At 36.7% G+C, this 18754-nt stretch overlaps 1 protein-coding gene across 2 annotated transcripts in view; it reads left to right on the top strand.

Moving 5' to 3' along the window:
- Positions 1–18754, top strand: part of LOC120776053 (hemicentin-1) — a 203808-nt gene that overhangs the window by 124479 nt on the left and 60575 nt on the right. For both annotated transcript variants that reach the window (XM_040106524.1, XM_040106514.1), the window contains exons 10-13: positions 4403–4551; positions 6903–7053; positions 9702–9904; positions 18446–18620. In XM_040106524.1, coding sequence (XP_039962458.1) covers positions 4403–4551; positions 6903–7053; positions 9702–9904; positions 18446–18620 — 678 coding nt within the window. The remainder of the gene's footprint in view (positions 1–4402; positions 4552–6902; positions 7054–9701; positions 9905–18445; positions 18621–18754) is intronic.

The following is an 18754-nucleotide window of genomic DNA, read 5'->3' as shown; positions in this document are numbered from 1 at the left end:
CAAGCGAGACTTATATGATCCCAGTAGATACATACTTTTCCGATTATAAGCTTAAATATATTTTACTTCGAGCCTATTTACTTAAAATTAGTTTTTATAAACGTTTACTGAAATGATTCCTTCACATTGAGTAAATCATATAATTAAGCAAAACCGTTGCCTTCTTTTCGGGCTATTTTTAGCAAAGACATGAACCTATTTTTAGTAGCTATTTGTCTTCCTGTAAATTAAAGCTTTCTTATTATAGACAATTTACAATTTATGGCTTTGGTATGTCACTGATGTATACATATTACTTTATTTATTTCTAGATCTAATTGTTGTTTGTTTGCTCTAAAAGATTTCCTTCACATATTTATGCGTTTTGAAGTAAAATAGGTCAGTAATGGGAAAACAGTTCCTGCTTGGCAACATAGAGGCAGGAGAATCAAAATTAGACGCAGCATTGTTCGTTTTATAATGAAAAACAAAAAACGTTGCCTACCTTTAGGCACACTTTAGCTAAGACAAAAACCTCATATGCGCAAAATAGTATGAAAATAACAAAAGGATATATTTTTTAAACTCCAGCTTTTAAAGTTTCGTTTATTCTATCATGCTCTTTAATGATCCATTATCAAACAAGCAAACAGCCTTCAAAATTTCCATCTACAAACTAATCAATTTTAACCAAGATCTCCCCTAGCACGTTTTTCTTCGTTGTAAACCAATAATTACAATGTTTACTAATTTAAGCCATAATACACTTTTAATCTCTCTTATTTTCACATATTTAACTCTCAAAGCCACTCGAAACTTCGCCCAAGCCATATCCTTAACTGGGTTATGACATTGTCAGAGCGCTCGTTAAGTTATAACTGCTGACAGCAAAACATGTTAATTTATCTTAGAAACTCGGCACCGAAAAAAATCAGAATTGTAGTATTTTTGGCTCTGCTACACATTTACAAATTAAATGCGAACTCGAATGTGTTTTGCAGAATATATCATACAGATTTGTTTGCCCGAAACCCTCATAGATTTATTATCTTAATCGCCTTATAAATAATAAATACATTTCAATAAGCGATTACGATTGAATCTGAGTATGTGTGCTTGCGTATGTATGTGTATTCTATATGTTGCTTCAGTGCTTTATAACGATACACTACGTCCTCTTTAACTGCAAAACTTGAAAAGGGTTCACAGATACTCAGAAATGCATTTACCCTGCGGCTAAGTGCTAGTAAATGACTTCCGCAATGAGATGCAGGCGGCCGTTTCTTGCATGTCATATGTGTACATGTGTGCGTATATATGATTTCATATACATATATCTACATACACTCTTGTATAAACTTCACAGTCGAGACTGTGGAAATTGCTCCAATTCGTGAGGTCTAAACTACGTGCTAGTTTCAGTAGCGCTGTTCCCTCTACTAGAATACAGATATACATATACGTATATAAGTCTTTACATACATATATAGTATAAATTGTTCATAATAACAGTAACGTTATAATATATATTTATCTCTATGCGCTTAAAACTGAGAGTAGAAAAGATTTAACAGTTAAGAGCAGGCATACTTGGATAGATATGTTGGGAATATGTTTGCTACTGTTTGCATCATGGTCGTAGGGAGGAAAACAGCAGACTAATACTCTAGAAGATATAATAGGTATTCGCAAAAGTGTTTTCGTATTTCTAATCAAACTTCAACATATCATTTTTATATTTATAATAATAAATAAATAAACAATTACTTACCATTTTGGTCGACCACTTTTTGCCAATTTTCCGCCAGAGACATTATTCCATCAGTGGAAAACTTTCAGCAGTGTAAGTCGAAATTTCGAAATTTCCAGAACGGAAGCTAGCGAAGCATTATTGTGTTACACGAACTGATACAGCATCGTCTCCGTAAGCTTAAAATATTTCATTGGTGGCTTGCATAGCATTCTTCCCTTTTTTATGCAAAAATTTCAAAATATTGCGAATTTCTGTCTTATTTTCACTCATTTTTGGGCAGCTATAACTTTTTTTCAACTTCCCCGAATTTAGTTTTTGGTTAAATGAAACTTAAAATCTCACATTTCCAACTCTATATGGTATGATACAATGTGATTGGTAGCACTGGAGATATACGACTGCAACGACATCTATTGACAATATACGAAAGGACTTTTTCGACTACCAAATACGTTAGTAAAAATTATAATAACAACTTCCCAACTGATAGTCTCTTAGAGTGACCGAATTTTTATTATTTTTGCAAAACTAACATACATTTAGGTGTTGCCGATAAATCTGAAACAGAAAAAAATAATAATAATGTAATTTGATTATGAATATCACTAGGTTTTTTTTCTCGAATTTAGATTTATTATTACGAGAGTAATTTCGCTTCATAGCTGGAAAAAGTGTATAAATGAAAACATAAGAAAATAAAATAAAATGTATGTCAGAAAGCCCTAAAAGCATAAAATATTTTTCAATGAATGTTTTAAAAGAAAACAAGTAAGGAAGGATTAAGTTCGGATGTAACCGTAAATTTTATATTCTTGCAACTAGCAAAGATCAAAGATCGGAAAACCCCTTCAGATGCTCGCAAATTTTTATATTAATTACCGACTTCAGTATCGACTCGATTTTATCAATTTTTGCCAAATTTACTTACTAAGAACATGCCACATACTAAAAAATGTTTACTGACTTTCATAAAGTACCGGACCAATTATATGGAGTAAAGACAGACAAATATTCGATATATATATTTGTTATATGGAGGGCGAGGCCAAGTTTTCATGTAGGAATGTGAAAAAAATGTCACAGACTAAATTTAGTCGAAATTGGTCAGACTGCTGCCGATATATATGATTTTACTTAAAAGTGGGCGGTGCCACGCCCATCGTCCAATTTTTATAGCGCCTCCCAGAGAGCCCTCTCATATCAATTTGGGGATAAAATCTTATGTTTTAGTACATTGTATTTAATATTAATCGCACTTTTATTAGTTTTTGACAGGACCGTTACATGAGGAGTTGACGGCATTGTCTTACGATTTCTTCCACTTTAACAGTCTCGTTAAACGTTTCAAAGGGATTAGTCGTGACCAAATTTGGTTATTATAGCTTAAATGATTGCGAAGATATGTATCGACAGACAGAGATCACCCGGATTTCAGCTCGTCTCATCAACCTGATCATTTACATATATAACTAAGTGTATATCTCTTAATTTCCGGGAATACATATTATATAACCGTTAGATAAACAAAACTTTTATACTCTGTAGCAACATATTGATATTCGATCAGCTCAGGCTTAGACCGAATTCGATGACCGCTTAGCTATTACTTCCATTTCTTCTAAATATGGAAATAAATTGGACAGGCCTCGAATAAATTCGTCACAATCACTAAAAATATCTTCATTAACTTAAATTGACTAAAACTATTAAATCTTAGTGCCATATATACATACATTCCAATATTTTATGGAGGACATACACCATGTCGTATGAGCAAAATATAATTTAAATTTCACTTGTAACTATGAGAGATCACTTCATTCGATTTCATGAAAAAATAAGCCCTGTTTTGTGGAGTGCTTAATTTCATATTAAAATAGGAAAATGTTTGCCGTTATTGGTTTACTTGCATTGAAGTTACAAAATTTAATATAAAAGATCAAAAACTCTCGTGTTAAATTTATGAGAAAAATAAAATGATTTAGTCATGATTTAAAGTGAAAATAATAAATACACGAAATAATTTTTTTTAAGGCAAAAACTGAAACTAGAAAGGCGTCTGCACATAAACGAACTATTTGAGAAATCACGGGCACCCTAATGTAGTAGTTGTGAACCAAAAAGTATCGTTTAAATGCAGAAACTGTATAGAAATATGTAGCTTAATGCGAGAGTAAATGTGCCACAGCTTAGCTCATACGCTTATAAAGGCAGACACGCACGCACATACCTACACATACATACAGATGTATATGTGTGTATGTGTGTGTGTAAGGAAAACAACCACAACACCAAACTGAACCATGTTAATTACTCGCCTTGAGGCACTCGAAGAAAACCAAACACAACTTGATTGCATATACACCTAAATATATACCAATGAGTAGAGCGCCATATTATACTTGTATTATATGGGTATGTGCTGCCAGCAACCGCAAGTCGACAACCGCAATGTCAGCCGTATAACGGATGCAACAGCGCTGCGCCGATGCGCCGCTACTGATGCTTCTTCTTCGCATGCTGGGCGCCACAAGCAACGGTTTAGTTTTCATTTAGTTGTGTATTTTTGTTGTTGTTGTGTTTCTGTTATACGTTCATTTTCCTCGCTCTTTTTTGAAGTGCACGAAAACCAAAGACATTTACATAAATCGTTTTCCTCTTCAATTGCAGACTCGCCCAGATGTCGGCCGGGCACCGAGCAAACGTCAATCGGGGCGCTGAACATGCACTCGGTGCAGGTGAAATGCGAAGTGGATGCGGATCCGCCAGACTCGGTGAAATTCAGTTGGACCTACAACAACACAAGAAATGTGTCGCCGGTTAGTATGACGTTGATTTCATTTCAGTTGTTTGTAAGTGTGTGTGTGTGTTACATAAAGTAGATATGTTTCACTAAGTGGATAAATTTTGTTTCCAATCAATAATTGAAATTTATAACGGGTACGAAAAAGGTGGGGGTAGGGAATTATGTTGCTCTCTATAACTGCTTAGCAGTGGTTTAATGCTAATATCGAGGGAGAATTAAGGTTTTAAAAAGGTTATATCTACTTCCAAGTCAGAAAAATGCGTTTTTTTATAGATTTTAATTTTTTTGGAGAAGCATTTTGTTTAATAAATATAAATAATAATTTTGGATTCCCAAGAGAACAGCCGGAAGTTAGTCTTTAGTGGAGAGAAAGCCTTTTTTCCAAACTATTTTTCAATAATACTTCAACTATATACATATATACATATATTTATATATTTAAATTTTTTATTATTCTAAAATATTTTCTGATTAATTTCCTGTTTTTATTTACAAACCACGTTTTAATTCTTCCTCTACTGTTGATAATTTTTGTTAGTTTAAACACTATGTCATTTATTTCCTATTATCCTAAAAAAAATAGTTTATATACAACTAGTTACAAACTAGTTACTTTAGGAGGAGTTAATATACATTGTATATATTTTTACATATTTTATAATTCTAAAATATTTTTTTATTAAGTTCCTGTTTTCATTCCCAAGCTAAGTTTTACTTTTTTCTCAATTTTTTTCTCTACTAGTTAAATATTAGATACGGCGCTTTGATTAATTTAAATAAATTTTTAATATTTTGGAAGAAAGGTTTTGTATTCATTGACAAAGTTGATAATTTTTGGCATTTATCTACCATTGTCAATTGTCATAATATTAAGCTAAGTTTTACTTTTTTCTCAATTTTTTTTCTCTACTAGTCAAATATTAGATACGGCGCTTCGATTAAATATAAGTAACTTTTTAATATTTTGGAGGAAAGGTTTTGTATACATTGACAAAGTTGATAATTTTTGGCATTTATCTACTATTATCTTAAAACCACTGGTTTTTATCAAACTTACCAACTAGTTACTTTCGGTTCAGTTGATTTTGTTTCGAAAATGTCTAAAAATTGCCATAATATTAAATTATACATATTTATTCGACACATATTTATTCAACACACTAAACTAACTTCCTTTGCCGCCTTTGTGCTTTCCCTTCATGTTATTCAAAACGCAAAATCGCGTAGTTGGGTCGCACGTGTCAACCTCGACTACTAAAAATAACTTATTTCACTTTTCTTTAAAACTAAAAAATGAAAGTAACGCAATTCCTTGTGGATTAAGCCACAAGTCTTGAAATAAATATATTTACACTTTTCTTATTTTTAGCTTTCACGCACGTTTTAACCTTCCATTTTCCTTATTATCTATTGTCTGCGTGGCCACAGTTAGTTAACCATTCGCTGTTCATATAAATAAATAAACTTTCGCTGAAGAACTCCATTTATGCTTGCAACTTACGCTTGCGTGTCTTCAACAAATCCTCGAGCGCAACACCTTCGGGACTCAATTATACCGTTGTGTTTGCAACTTTGGCGCCAGCACTGCTTGAGTCAAGCCCCTCTCGAGAATGCTAAATAAAAGTGCGACGCTTTTTCATTGCATTTTATTTGAGTTTGGTTTACTTTAAAGCCACTGTCCGCTATTGCGGTGGTCACTTGCTGGCGTTAGTGCAGCATGCAACACTGCGCTTAGTTTATATATATAAACATATAGATATCTAGTAAGGTATTCAGTTTCAGTCCTCCGCCGTGAAAGTGTGGAGACAACTCAGCGACGCACGAGACAGTCGGCAGCGTACGTGACTACAGGAAAATCTAATAAACTTGGGCGACTATAAATTATTTATTCCTTCCTGTGCACAATCCCAACACACATACATATCCAACCACCCAAACCCCTCAGCTCTTTATAACTGTGTGGGTGCTATCAGCACTTTTTCAGTTGCCATGTCTCCAACTCCAACTCCGCCTCCGCTTCTACTTTTCCTTCCGTCTGCTTGTGGGCGTTTCTGCCTGCTTCTCTTTCAAGTTGCTTCGTGTGGCCACACTGACACTGGTGCGCGCCGAGTTTGCCAGATATTTCATGCTAAATCCACAAGTGCTTATATTTAGAACGACGCGCTCGTATTCATATTTATGGAAAATAAATATTTATTTTAATAACTCCATTCACACAAGGATGAAAACTTAAATCTGTGCGCTTTGAGGCGCATATGAGAATTCTACCAAGGCACACACGCATACAAACACATATACACATGCATACAAATATACACATGCAGCCGCTTTTCTAAAACCATTGCTATGCTCTCTACTTTGCAGGTGCTCAATTCGAGAATCACTTCGAATGGATTGGTCAGCACCGTTACGTATCTGCCGCAGACCGACTCGGAGCTGATAACGCTCGCCTGCTGGGCGAGCAACTCGGTGGGACGCCAGACCATCCCCTGCCTGGTGCATATACTGCCAGCAAGTAAGTGTGAAATTGAATCGAATTGAAGTGAAGTGAAAACGTAATCGGGTGAGAATTCTACAAAAATGTCTACGGCAATCAAAACCAAACTGCTTATTAAGCTCTCAGGGCAATTTGGCTCGTAAATGTTAATGTTTAAATGTCGGTCAGCTGGGTGCTACACACTAGGTTTCGGATTGAGTGGGCGGCTGTTTGAGGCCCAAAGTTGTCTCGGTGGCTGAAAAGGACATTTAAGTTGAAACCAACACAATTTGTTAGTTGGCATTTCATGAGTTTATCTCTAGAAATTATTTTTACTTTTCGGCTACTTGCTCGGCTTTCATGCTTTCATGGCCGAATTGCAATTTCGGCCACACAACGACGTAATAACAATAACAACAAGTTGTTGCATTAGAGTATTTGTTGAATGGCACATTGCTGTGGCGAGTGCTCTTGCAACAAGCAGTTCAAATACTTGGTAAATTTCAATGCAAACGCTGCTACACACACACACACAAATGAGTTTGCACACATACTTATGTATATGGCTGCACTTACCGGCATACTCTTGAATATTGCGTAGCAGTTTGTAGGAAAGCAGTAAGAGCCATGAAATTATTTTAACTATTTTGCAAAACTGATAATTATAAAAATTTTCATATTTTTCTTAAAACTGCAAAAGAAGAGAAAAGAGAGAAAGAGAGACAGAGAGGAGAGAAAGAAAAAAAGAGAAACAGAAAGATAAAGAAAGAGAAAAAGAGAGAGAACAAAATAGAGTTGGTACAAAACTTACTTTTATTCCTGAATCTTCTGTCCGAGGTTCTCTACCGACTCTAGTTTCAGGCTTTTATTTCACTTGTCTTTTAGAGATTAGTTGAAAAGTGTATAGTATATACCCAGATCTCTATAGACTGCGCTTGAATCATCTTATTGGACATAACTTTGGAGAACCGGACTTTGAGCTTTGTATTCAGACTGAGTCTAGAAAAATTTTAAGTTGTCTAATGAAATCACTTTCTTACACTTCTTGAAGCTTTTAGAAACTTTAGTTTTCGTAGGTTTTAAACTTGCAAAGCTGATGAGCTAGCAAAGAAAGGCACCCTAGAACTGCTATGGGTAGAATAGAAGCGGGTCGGTACTCTCGTATCATATTGTGTTCTACTTCTAGATAGCTAGGCCATGCGGAAGCTTGGCCAGCGTTATGCCATCAAGCCAGGATTGATCGCAGGATCTAGTGATCTATTTGCCCTTAGTAAGGCTAACCTTTCCCTAGTTGACGGGTTTTTAACAGACCATTGCCTTATTGGCGTTCATGCTGTAAGGTTAGGTAATGTTTACCAGAGGCTGTTTGCAGAAAATGTATGCAAGAAGATGAAGTGGAAACAACTCAACATTTCCTTCATGACTGTCCCAGGTCACGACTTAAACACTTGGAAGCGCATAACTTCAGCCATCCCACCGAACTGGGGGGGAGTAGAAATTAAAGGTCTGTGCAAATTTGTATTGGCTTCTAAGCGTTTTCTTAATTTACTAGATCGAACATACGTGTTCTTCTTTTACATGGCTTCATAAAAGACTATATGTAGCAATCCCTGTGCTATCTTCGATCAAACATCTAAATTAACCTAACCTAGACTGTTGAGAGCCGGTTCATTGTTATTACCCAAAAACTCCTAAATATTGATCGAAATTACTGTCAATAATCGACAAAGTGCTCTGAATCTGTCAAAAATTTCTATTATACAACTCTTCCAACATCAGTCCTGCAAAAGTTGAAGAATAGCGGATACAGCGCTTGGATCTTTAACAATTTTAACAGTTAACCTTACCGCATGTACGCTTATTAAGAAATATCCCATGAGAACTCCGAGATGAATCTTACTGAAAGCAAGTAGCTCAATGGAGCTCCTGCATTTTCCAGTAGGCCAGAAGCATCTTATCGTCTTAAAAAAGCTATTGTTGACCACAGCGCCTGTTAATCTCACGCGAAGTCCACAGGTAAAGCGCAAGGACGCAAGAGGAAAACGAAGATATAGTTCCCAGTTGAGTGAGAATACGGTGCTCTCTCTTTAGAGTTCATTGAATTTGCAGTTTCCCGCGAATCCGCTATGACCAAACACAAAAAAAGGACTTATAACGAAACAGCTTAGTGCTACTGAGGGCAGACCCAACCTGACTAACTTTGAGTGAAAGTTGGGCGAGCTAGTATTGCCGATCTGCTATCGGTGTGAATTCTGGTACTGTCATACAAAAAAAAAGTGTATTTGTAAAGAGAAATATATTATTTAAAATGCAACACTGTGGTTTCAAAACCACAAAAATCCGTCCTCCGAGTTCTTTTTATCCACTTATCTTTTCGAAAGCCAAGTATGTTTTGCTGAAATTTTTTTGTATGTATTACAACGTTTTACTAAGATAATTAATCAAATTTTCCTACAGGGTGCTTCACTCTTGCTTACGCACCGTTAATATAGTTGCTTGTTCACTGTCAACGCTTAGAGAAGCACAAATTTAATCAGTTTGGTATTGTTGTTGTTTGCGTAGACAAATTTTGAGAATGTTTATCACGTGTACACCCAAATATATACATATATATGAATAGATGACTTCGATATGCTATCGAAGTGTTTGTAATTAATTATTTTTCCACACACACGCCTTTCTTACAGATCCACCGGAGGCGCCAAAGGCTTGCGAACTGCGCAACGACACCGTTCTGGAAGTAGTCTGTGTAGCCGGCAACGACGGTGGTCTCACGCAATATTTCCTGCTTGAAGTAATTGGCGGCGATCCACTTTATGCCAACGATGCGGGGCGTAGCTTCGCCGATGCAAATGTGGGCGACAATGAGCTCTCCACCATGAATGATCAGGTACCTTACAAACATATGAATTTGCTATTTGTATTTACATGGGGATGAGTGTTGATGCACATACTTGTATGATGGAGTGCAAATGAAGGCAAATATTGGAAATTATTATCAATCTCAATGGCTCTGTAGACAAGCTGCATAGTAATATGAAGAGCGGAATTCACTTTGCTCAGCCGCTTGATTGGGTGCAGTATGTGTGTAGATTCCATTGATTGTTTTGAGTCTCTGTACGGACTGCAATGTATTCATGGAAACTTAGATTTGAATAGTCAATGGATGAGGTGGAGAGGCAAATAGCTTATAGTAATACTGGACTGTCGTCTTTAAAGATGAGAGTGCTGACGGACGTTAGGAAGACAGCGTCTTTTAAAAAGCTTTTCAGTGTACTTGTAAACAATGTGACTGTAACGTGATATATTCCAATAAGGCTTTAAAGACATATCATTAAAGTATATTAAAATTCAATAGTGAACTACGAGTAAGTTTTGGTCTGAGCCAGTTTAAAAGAAATATAGAGTAGTTCCACCCACCTAAAATGGTTTAGTTTTTTGTTGGAACTATTTTGATTTAAAATTTCTTTTAAACTATATCTACTGCAAAAGCTTAAGGAGCTCACTTCGACTCATCGTTTACCGATCCTCATCAAAAGCGTGGAGATATCAGGAGAAAATTTTGAAAAAATATTCAACTGTAGGCTTTGATAATTGAGAATTAGAGATACCGCAAAGTTATTTGACTATCAAATCTATTTAAATGCATGTATGGTATATGGCACCATAAGATGTCGTTCTACAAGAAACAGCGCAGAGGTTTTAATGCTCAAATTTTACATCTTGACTTTAGAACCGCTCATAAAACATATTTATATCCTGGACAGTGTGTAATAAGTCCGTAACACCCAAAGAGACACAACGCAGAGCCTATAAATGATCAGCATGAGGAGTTGAAACGATTCAACCCTCAACGTTTAAGATATCGAACCGAAATTATTCATACAGCCCTTGCTTCTTAAGAAACAGTTTCTTTTTATCGGAAACGTTGATATCAGACCACTAAAGTTTACAAGGACTGTTCCAAAGTAAACTGGACTTTTAAAATGAAAGCAGAACAAATAGTTTTTTCGGCAAAATCAATTTATTTTATTCAAAATAGTCTCCTTCTGCTTCAATACCGCTTTTTGCATGATCCAAAAGCATGTCGAACGAGTGTTTTAGCTCGTTGGGCGGTATGGCCGCCAGTATGCCGGCGCAAGCCTTTTGAATGGCCTCTACGTCTGCATAACACTTTCGTTTCATGGGCATATGCATTTTTCCGAAAAGGAAGAAGTCGTACGGTGCCATATCAGGTGGTCAGGTGAATACGGGGAGTGGTTAATGGTTAAAATGTGATTTTTGGTCAAATAATCGGTCACAAGCGTCGATCGAATGTTGGATTCAGAGCAATTTTTGGTCGTCAGTCAATTTGTACGGAACAAACGGTGCACACACCTTTCGTAAGCCCAAATGTTCGGTCAAAATGCGATAAATCGATGTTTTGGAGATGTTCAATTCCATTTCCATGAATTTCAATGATGATTTCGGCTGATTTTTGATGAATTCACTTACAGTTTCAATGGAATTTCCGGTGATAACGAATTGATCGTCATTTATGTCCTCACGACCACTTTGAAAACGTTGAAATCACTCGTGCACTCTACTACGACATAGACAATCATCACTATAAACTTGTTTCGTCAATTGAAACGTTTCGGTAAAAGTTTTACGAATTTTAAAACAAAATTGAATGTTGGCTCTTTGTTTGAAGCTAATTTCTCACCGATAACACAAACATACTGACACTTAAAACGTCATGAAATCCCACTGGACAATCGATAAAGATAGCAGATTCTAACGCACCAGTCGACATATGGATGGCGCCCCCAGGGGGCGTTAGATTCAAAAAGTCCTGTTTACTTTGGAATGCACCTTGTATAGCTGCCATACAAACTGAGCGATCGAAATCAAGCACTTCTATTGAAATTTTTTTATTATTTCACGAGGTATCTTCACATAAATTATTTTCCAATATAACTCTATAAATTTCATACCAATATATTCAAATCGGACCACTGTAGCATATAGCTGCCATGCAAACTGACCTATCAAAATCCACCTTCTTGATGGAAAAATTTCTTTTTTGTAATGAGTATTGTAGCTTTAGTTTAATCCAACTGGACGGGTTTTTTCTTAGTTCTCCTTTTACTTTTTGCGTTAAGAAAAATATTGCTTTGCACAATAAATCACTTAAAAATCGTTTCCTCTCAATTGCATGCCTGAAAAATTACCTTTTTTAATACCTACAATATCACATTACATAAGACATGAAAGTAAAATTTTTATGAATCCTTTTCTACCCTCTCGGTTGAGCAATACGTTCCACGTGAATTGAACGAACTTATGAAGAAAACGAACAACCTTAGACAAAATGTAAAGCAACATTAAGAAAATATTTCATAAGTTTCGGAAGATGGTTGCAGAAGCATGAAACCAGAAACTGTAATAAAAATTTTCTTTAAATAAAATGACTAAGTTCACAGTTAAATAATCGCAATGGCAAAATGTGTACTAAAACTTTGAAAGCATCCAGTTGATCTTTAAAGTTTTGTGGCCACAACTCCACGCTACCAAAGCATCCACATACAGATTGCATAATCATTAAGAAATATACAAATAAATGCACGTGCTTGAGAGTTTTACAACACGCTATCTGCTCACCCACTTATGCAACAACAAAGCCACTTACACTGCATATAAAGACTACTGGTTGCTCATACGCCCCAGCCGCTCAAGGCGTTCTTCTTTCAACTTTCAACTAAAACTCTAAACTTTCAGCAAGAAAAAATAATAATAATCGCATATACATTTTATCATTCAATTTAATTCAATTATTTGCTTTCATTTATATAATATATATATCCGATGTTTGGATGTATGCGTTTATGAATTGCGCACATGAGTGAGTTTGCCAACAATTATGACTATCCGCCTGCCAATTCAAATTAAAAACAACTTTGTAACTCATACGGTCAATTATTGCTCAAACGGACTTGCTTGACTTTATCCAGCAGCACGCGTGCCATATGCAACAAACACACACACATACACGCATGCACACATGCATATATTCATATATAGAAAAAACGTTATTGCTGGCGACTGGCGTGTTTGCAGTTGAATGGTTTGGGCATTAGTCAGGGTCAGGGTCGGGAAAATGCTCATTGGCCAACATTCAACTAAAGTATATATATATATATATAACGGTTTATCTGCGCGTATATGTGTTCATAGCTGCGTGCGCGTATATATATGTATATTCAGTGGCAAGCAACCCATGATGCCTAAAGTGCCACATTCCAGCGCCTGACCCTTACTGAAAACAACAATAATACAAACAGTGCAATAGACAACAACAACAACATCTAAACTAGCAGGCAATAGCCATAACGTTATCATGCTGCTCAACATTACGCAACTATTATTAGTTTCATAGTTTTGCTTCCACTCGAACAGCGAAGAAACAATAAAGCTTTTTAATAAGCCAAACAAAAGCTTTGAATGAAGAACGGATGGGCAATTGGTTCGACGTTCGACACAGCCAAGTTCCGAGTATTTAAGGCCGAGCGAGTAAAGGATGCGCGCACACAAGCTCCATCCGCACATACAATCCTGCGCATTCTACCACACAAAGCGCTATAAACGTGTGTATGTGTCTATATATAGTTACGTGTCTGTGTGTGCACGTGGGCAAAGAAAGCGCTTCAATGATTGCCAGTTACAAAAGGGACACACAATAAATTACTTCCACTTACTTGAGTGGGAATTTGTGCGTAACCGTTTAAAGAGACCGAACTGCTGCTGCTGCCGCTGCTGCAACCGCTGTCCCGTTGCCACTGCCGGGTCCGCGCTCTCCGCATCAGCCACGCACTCGCCACTCGAACAATCAACAAATCTATCTACAAAAGCGGCAAACACAAATTGCAACATAACAAGTGCGCACAAGAAAAGGCAGACAATGAAGAGGAAGAAGAAGCCGAAGAAGAATTGTGTGCGCTGATAAGTGCGGGAAGAAGAGGCATCAACTGAAGATGTAAACAGCGCAGCGTAGATAAAGCAAGGAAAAGTAACTGTAATACTCGTAAAAGCAAGCAGCGCAGTCAATGGCTTGCTAGACAAGAATCAACAATAAAGACCATGGCTAAGAACTTCCAAAGAGGTTTCGAACTTTTATTAAGGAAACATGCTGATTACATAAATGCGCTCAGCAGTAAATATAAATATAATACATATGTACATACAAATATATATCTACATTTTCAGTTATGAAAGTTGTGCGGTATTGTGGCAACCCTATAGGCAAATATAACCAATTTCTGCGCTCTAAGAAAAATATACATACCAGCGAAGCTGTTTTTCTGAGCGAACAGAAGCCAAATATGTTTCACTCTGAATCTGTAAGAGAAGATGCTGTCAAACATAGGACATTTCGAGACATTGAAGCCAACCATATACTAACTGATCAGATTAGTGTGGTTTTGAATCTAGTAAGTCTAAGGCTGATCAGCGCATGCGATTCAAGCGAATGTACCTGAAAACAGCTGAAGCTATGAAGTGCGGCTCACATGTTAACAAAAGGAACAGATTTTGAGAAAGAAATAGAGGTGTTCTTTCTCAAAATCGGACTACTATAAAATGAGAAAAAAACTGATATTTTCCTAGAAAAGTGAGAATTTCACGAGATCCTTAAAAACTAAAGAACATTTCAGAGTTCCAGGTCTCAGATAGTCCATACGTTGAGTCCAATTTTCGATGACCCGTTCGAGTATTTCGACTTGCAACTGGCGAATAACATGCGTTATGTTTTGCATTTAGGTTTCAATCGAAGCGAGACTGCCCGCATAGACTTAAGACTTTACATATTCTCACAGGCAAAGTCTAACGGTGTAATATCACACGATCTCAGTGACTATTCGACCGGCCAAAAACGTGAAATTATCTGCTCACCGAAATGTTCTTTATATAAGTCCATTGATTGATGCGATATGTGGAAAGTGGCGCCGTCTTCTTGAAACCAAATTTCGCCGACATCACCAGCTTCAATTTCAAGCCTCAAATAGTCAGTTATCATGCGAGGTAACGATCTCCATTGACGGTTACGTTACCATCACCAGCATTTTCGAAGAAATAGCGACCGATGATTCCACTAGGCCACACACCACTTCAAACGGTGGTTTTTTCTGAATAAAATGACAGCTCTTTAATCTTTTTTGGTCGCTTTTAGTTCCAAATGCGGCAATTCCTTGTGTATATACCCATTTAGCCATAAATAGGTCTGATGGCTGAACAAAATTTGGCTCGAAAACGTCGAATTTTCTTAGAACTTTTCAAGAACCCTTAAAGCGAAGCGATGTCGCTTGGGAAGGTCGAGCGGTTTCAGTTCAAGATCTCGACGCCAAGTCGTTTCATACGTCTGTCCGGTTTTTCATGCGTATTCTCAGTTATGGCTGCCATATTTTCTTCACTGCGTGCTGAACGTGGTCTATTCGGCCGAATATTATACAATAATGTTTGCTGAGCCTCAAGATGGGTGATGGCCCAGTGGGCCGATTATGTTGACCATAAGTTAAGCGAAGCGCGCGAAACACATCTTTACAGAACCGGTAACCGAGGTAACTATATTCTCTCTTGTTATATTTTTAATAAAAGGGCAGAGAAGAGAACCGTCGAAATGAACGAGGCTATTAACAGAGGCTCTGAGAAAAATACTTCTCCATTGCCACGTTCACTTAGCTGCTAGGTTTTGCTAAAAGTATTTTATTGGTTAACCAATTTCTCTGCGGGTTAAATATATAAACCTGCGCATATCGGACATGTATTTGGTACAAATACATATATATAAATATTGCACAACGAAAAGTTTCTATACAAACACAATAATGTTGAGTGGCACAAGTGGTCAGTTAGGCGTTTGTGGGCAAACAGCAACAAAAATAGCAAAAATAGGCAAAAACCAATAACAACAATGCTAATCTTAAGCCGTAGACAAAAGATAACACACAATTTTCGGTAAGTACAAACGCAACAAAGAAAACTCAACAAAATGGCTGAAGAAAAATATTCGAAGGAGGAAAAATTCGCAAAGATCTGCGTTGAGCATAAAGTTTATAATAGAGTTTGCGAGGATGATTAATTGTTTGAGAAACTTTTGCAACTTGTTCGATTATTGCTACTTGCCGTGGCAACAATGTGCCTGCCTCTACTCACTTACTCCATTTTCTTGCTTTTCAAACGTGTCATTTGAGTTGCTTTTCTTTGCAGCTTAGCGGCGAAACTCGATATGACAGCGTGGAAGAGAGCAAGCAAAATATAGGAACTCTTCTTTGAAGTTATCTAACTCATAGATTATATGCTTTGCAACGCGGTGACTCACCTCGGCGTTTGACAGTTCTTGTGCATGAGTATATTAAAAATCGTCCGGGGAATATGCAAATCCAACTTAAGTCTGTAGAACGTGGAAGCCTAATTACCAGGCGTTTGTCTCACGGCACCCGAGACACACAATCAGTCAACTGACAACGGCTAGTCGAGCGCTTTAGGCGTAATCCTAATGAAATATGACTAGTAGACGCGCTATTAGTTGATGAAGACTATTTAGCGTTGTAGAGTTCGATTGTTATTAGTGTAAGCTAGACTTGAAGAAGCTAAAAACAGTCGAAAATTTGTATTTAAACTAGAAAAGGAACCTTAAAAGATGTAACAAGAGTAATGGTATTAATATAATGTGTTTATTCATAGGATCTAATATACCATAGATCAGTTAAAAGGAAGATTTTTTATACTAAGGTTTATTATTTATATATTACCATAATTAATCAAGGGTTCGTATTTGTTGCCTACATTTAAGCGCAATATTAATATTCTATTTTTAGCAAAGTCACAAACTTTTAAAATTTACGACAATATCTTTAATCTAAACCGAAATGGCATCAGGCAGGTTTATAAGAGCCGGAGTCAAAGTTGAACACATAGCGTGGCACTGCCATCTTTTCGGTAAAAGCACACTTCTCGAGACTTGCTCGACCGGTTCCAACTAAATTCGATATGTCGCATTATTTGAATTTGCGGATCCCAGTCCCATATAGTTCGCTATTGACCGAAAATATTGGTCAATGTGTGCGATATATAATTAAAATTTGTCATACAAAGTCACGGTGTGAAATGGATTGGGAAAGATCTTCCCTTAGTCTCCATATACTTAATACAAACATTTTCGAACTTCTGGATGACTTTAATCCGCATATATCGGCTACTATGAGAGCTATCTTAATGAAAAGAAGAGAGCGTCTTTTACTTATAGCAGTGTATCTTTGTGTCTAAAATTAATAAAATCGGGTTAAATGAAACCTAGAGATCATTTAATTAGTATGTGGTATTGGCTAAAATTGATAAAATCGATTGAAGATAATTTAGTGTATTTTTTGCTTTGATTATTATGCATAAAACGATTTTGACTAACATTGAGTTTCAGTTATTTCGCTGAATTTTTAAAAATTGCCAACACCTGAAAGTATTTAACCGGGTGGGATCCTTGCAGAAGAATATAAGATGTTCGGTTACATCCGAACTTAAGCCTTCCTTACTTGCTTTTGTAAATTTTAAAAATATTTCAGGTATTCATTCTGATAATAAACATTCTATAATAAAAGTAAAAAAAAATCCTGCAACTTTTTCTGGAAACTTTTTCTTCGATGTTCCATAGCCGAAACCTTTGAAGGTACAAAGTCATATTTTATAAAGAGTTTTTATACAAAAAATTATATTATTTAAATTTTAAGCTCTAAAGTTGAGAGTATTGTGCAATATTTAGATGAAGAAAAGGCTCAAGCCGCCTTCCCATCATCATCATACTTGATTGCGAACTTCGCTTGCATCAAAAACGATTAAGGAGATTTATATCGATTTTTCGCACATTTCAATCGAATTTGCCGAAATCCGTTTCTAAAGCGATTACAAACGAAAAGTTTTAAATAGTTTCGCATAGCGTGCAATGTTGAGTGGCTTAGTAGGATAACGCGGCCAGAGTTTTTGAAGACTGTCAAGCACAAAGCGCTGCCATATTTGCTTAACGGCTATTCAATTGGAAACGACTCGACTTCCAAACCATAAATTTACTGCAAACATTTCTTACTTTCAAGCAAAATGTATGAAAGGAAAAATAACGAACTGGAAGCGCTCCTCGAATGATGCAAGCCGAGAGCGCTCCTATTTGGCCCGCTGTAAAAGGAAAGTTTTCGAATAATTTCGGCATGAGCCCACAAATTGCAGCCTGCCAACAATGACGGGCCGGTCAATGGCAGGCTCTGCAACACTTCATCTTTCATTTTCTTATCTGTGCCCACTTTCTATGCCATTATTTGGATGAGAATGTGTATTTACGTGTGTGTGTGTGCGTTCGTGCTATTTGCAGAATTTTGTTTTTGAATTCGCATATTTTGCATACTTTCAGGCGACGTCAGCACCGGTACTTCGCATGCAAGAGCCGCAACCGCAATTTCGTCTCAACAGCTTGGAGCCAGGCCGAGAATATCAATTCCTCGTGTATGCCGTTAATGCGAAGGGACGCAGCGAGCCGCCGGTCGTAATCGAGCGTGTACGAGTGGCGGCACAATTGGGACCGTACGGTAAGTCACATTAAATTTTTCCATTTTTTTTTTATGTTTTTTGCAGAAATTTGCAAGCACTCTCAGCTATTTGTTGGAAACTGTAAAATGAATGTCGCCAAAATGCTTGCATTCGGCTGGAGCTTTCGACGTAC

This window comes from Bactrocera tryoni, chromosome 1 (assembly GCF_016617805.1).
Source record: "Bactrocera tryoni isolate S06 chromosome 1, CSIRO_BtryS06_freeze2, whole genome shotgun sequence".
NCBI classification, from domain to species: Eukaryota; Metazoa; Arthropoda; class Insecta; order Diptera; family Tephritidae; genus Bactrocera; species Bactrocera tryoni.
This window is presented reverse-complemented; position numbering and strand designations above follow the sequence as displayed.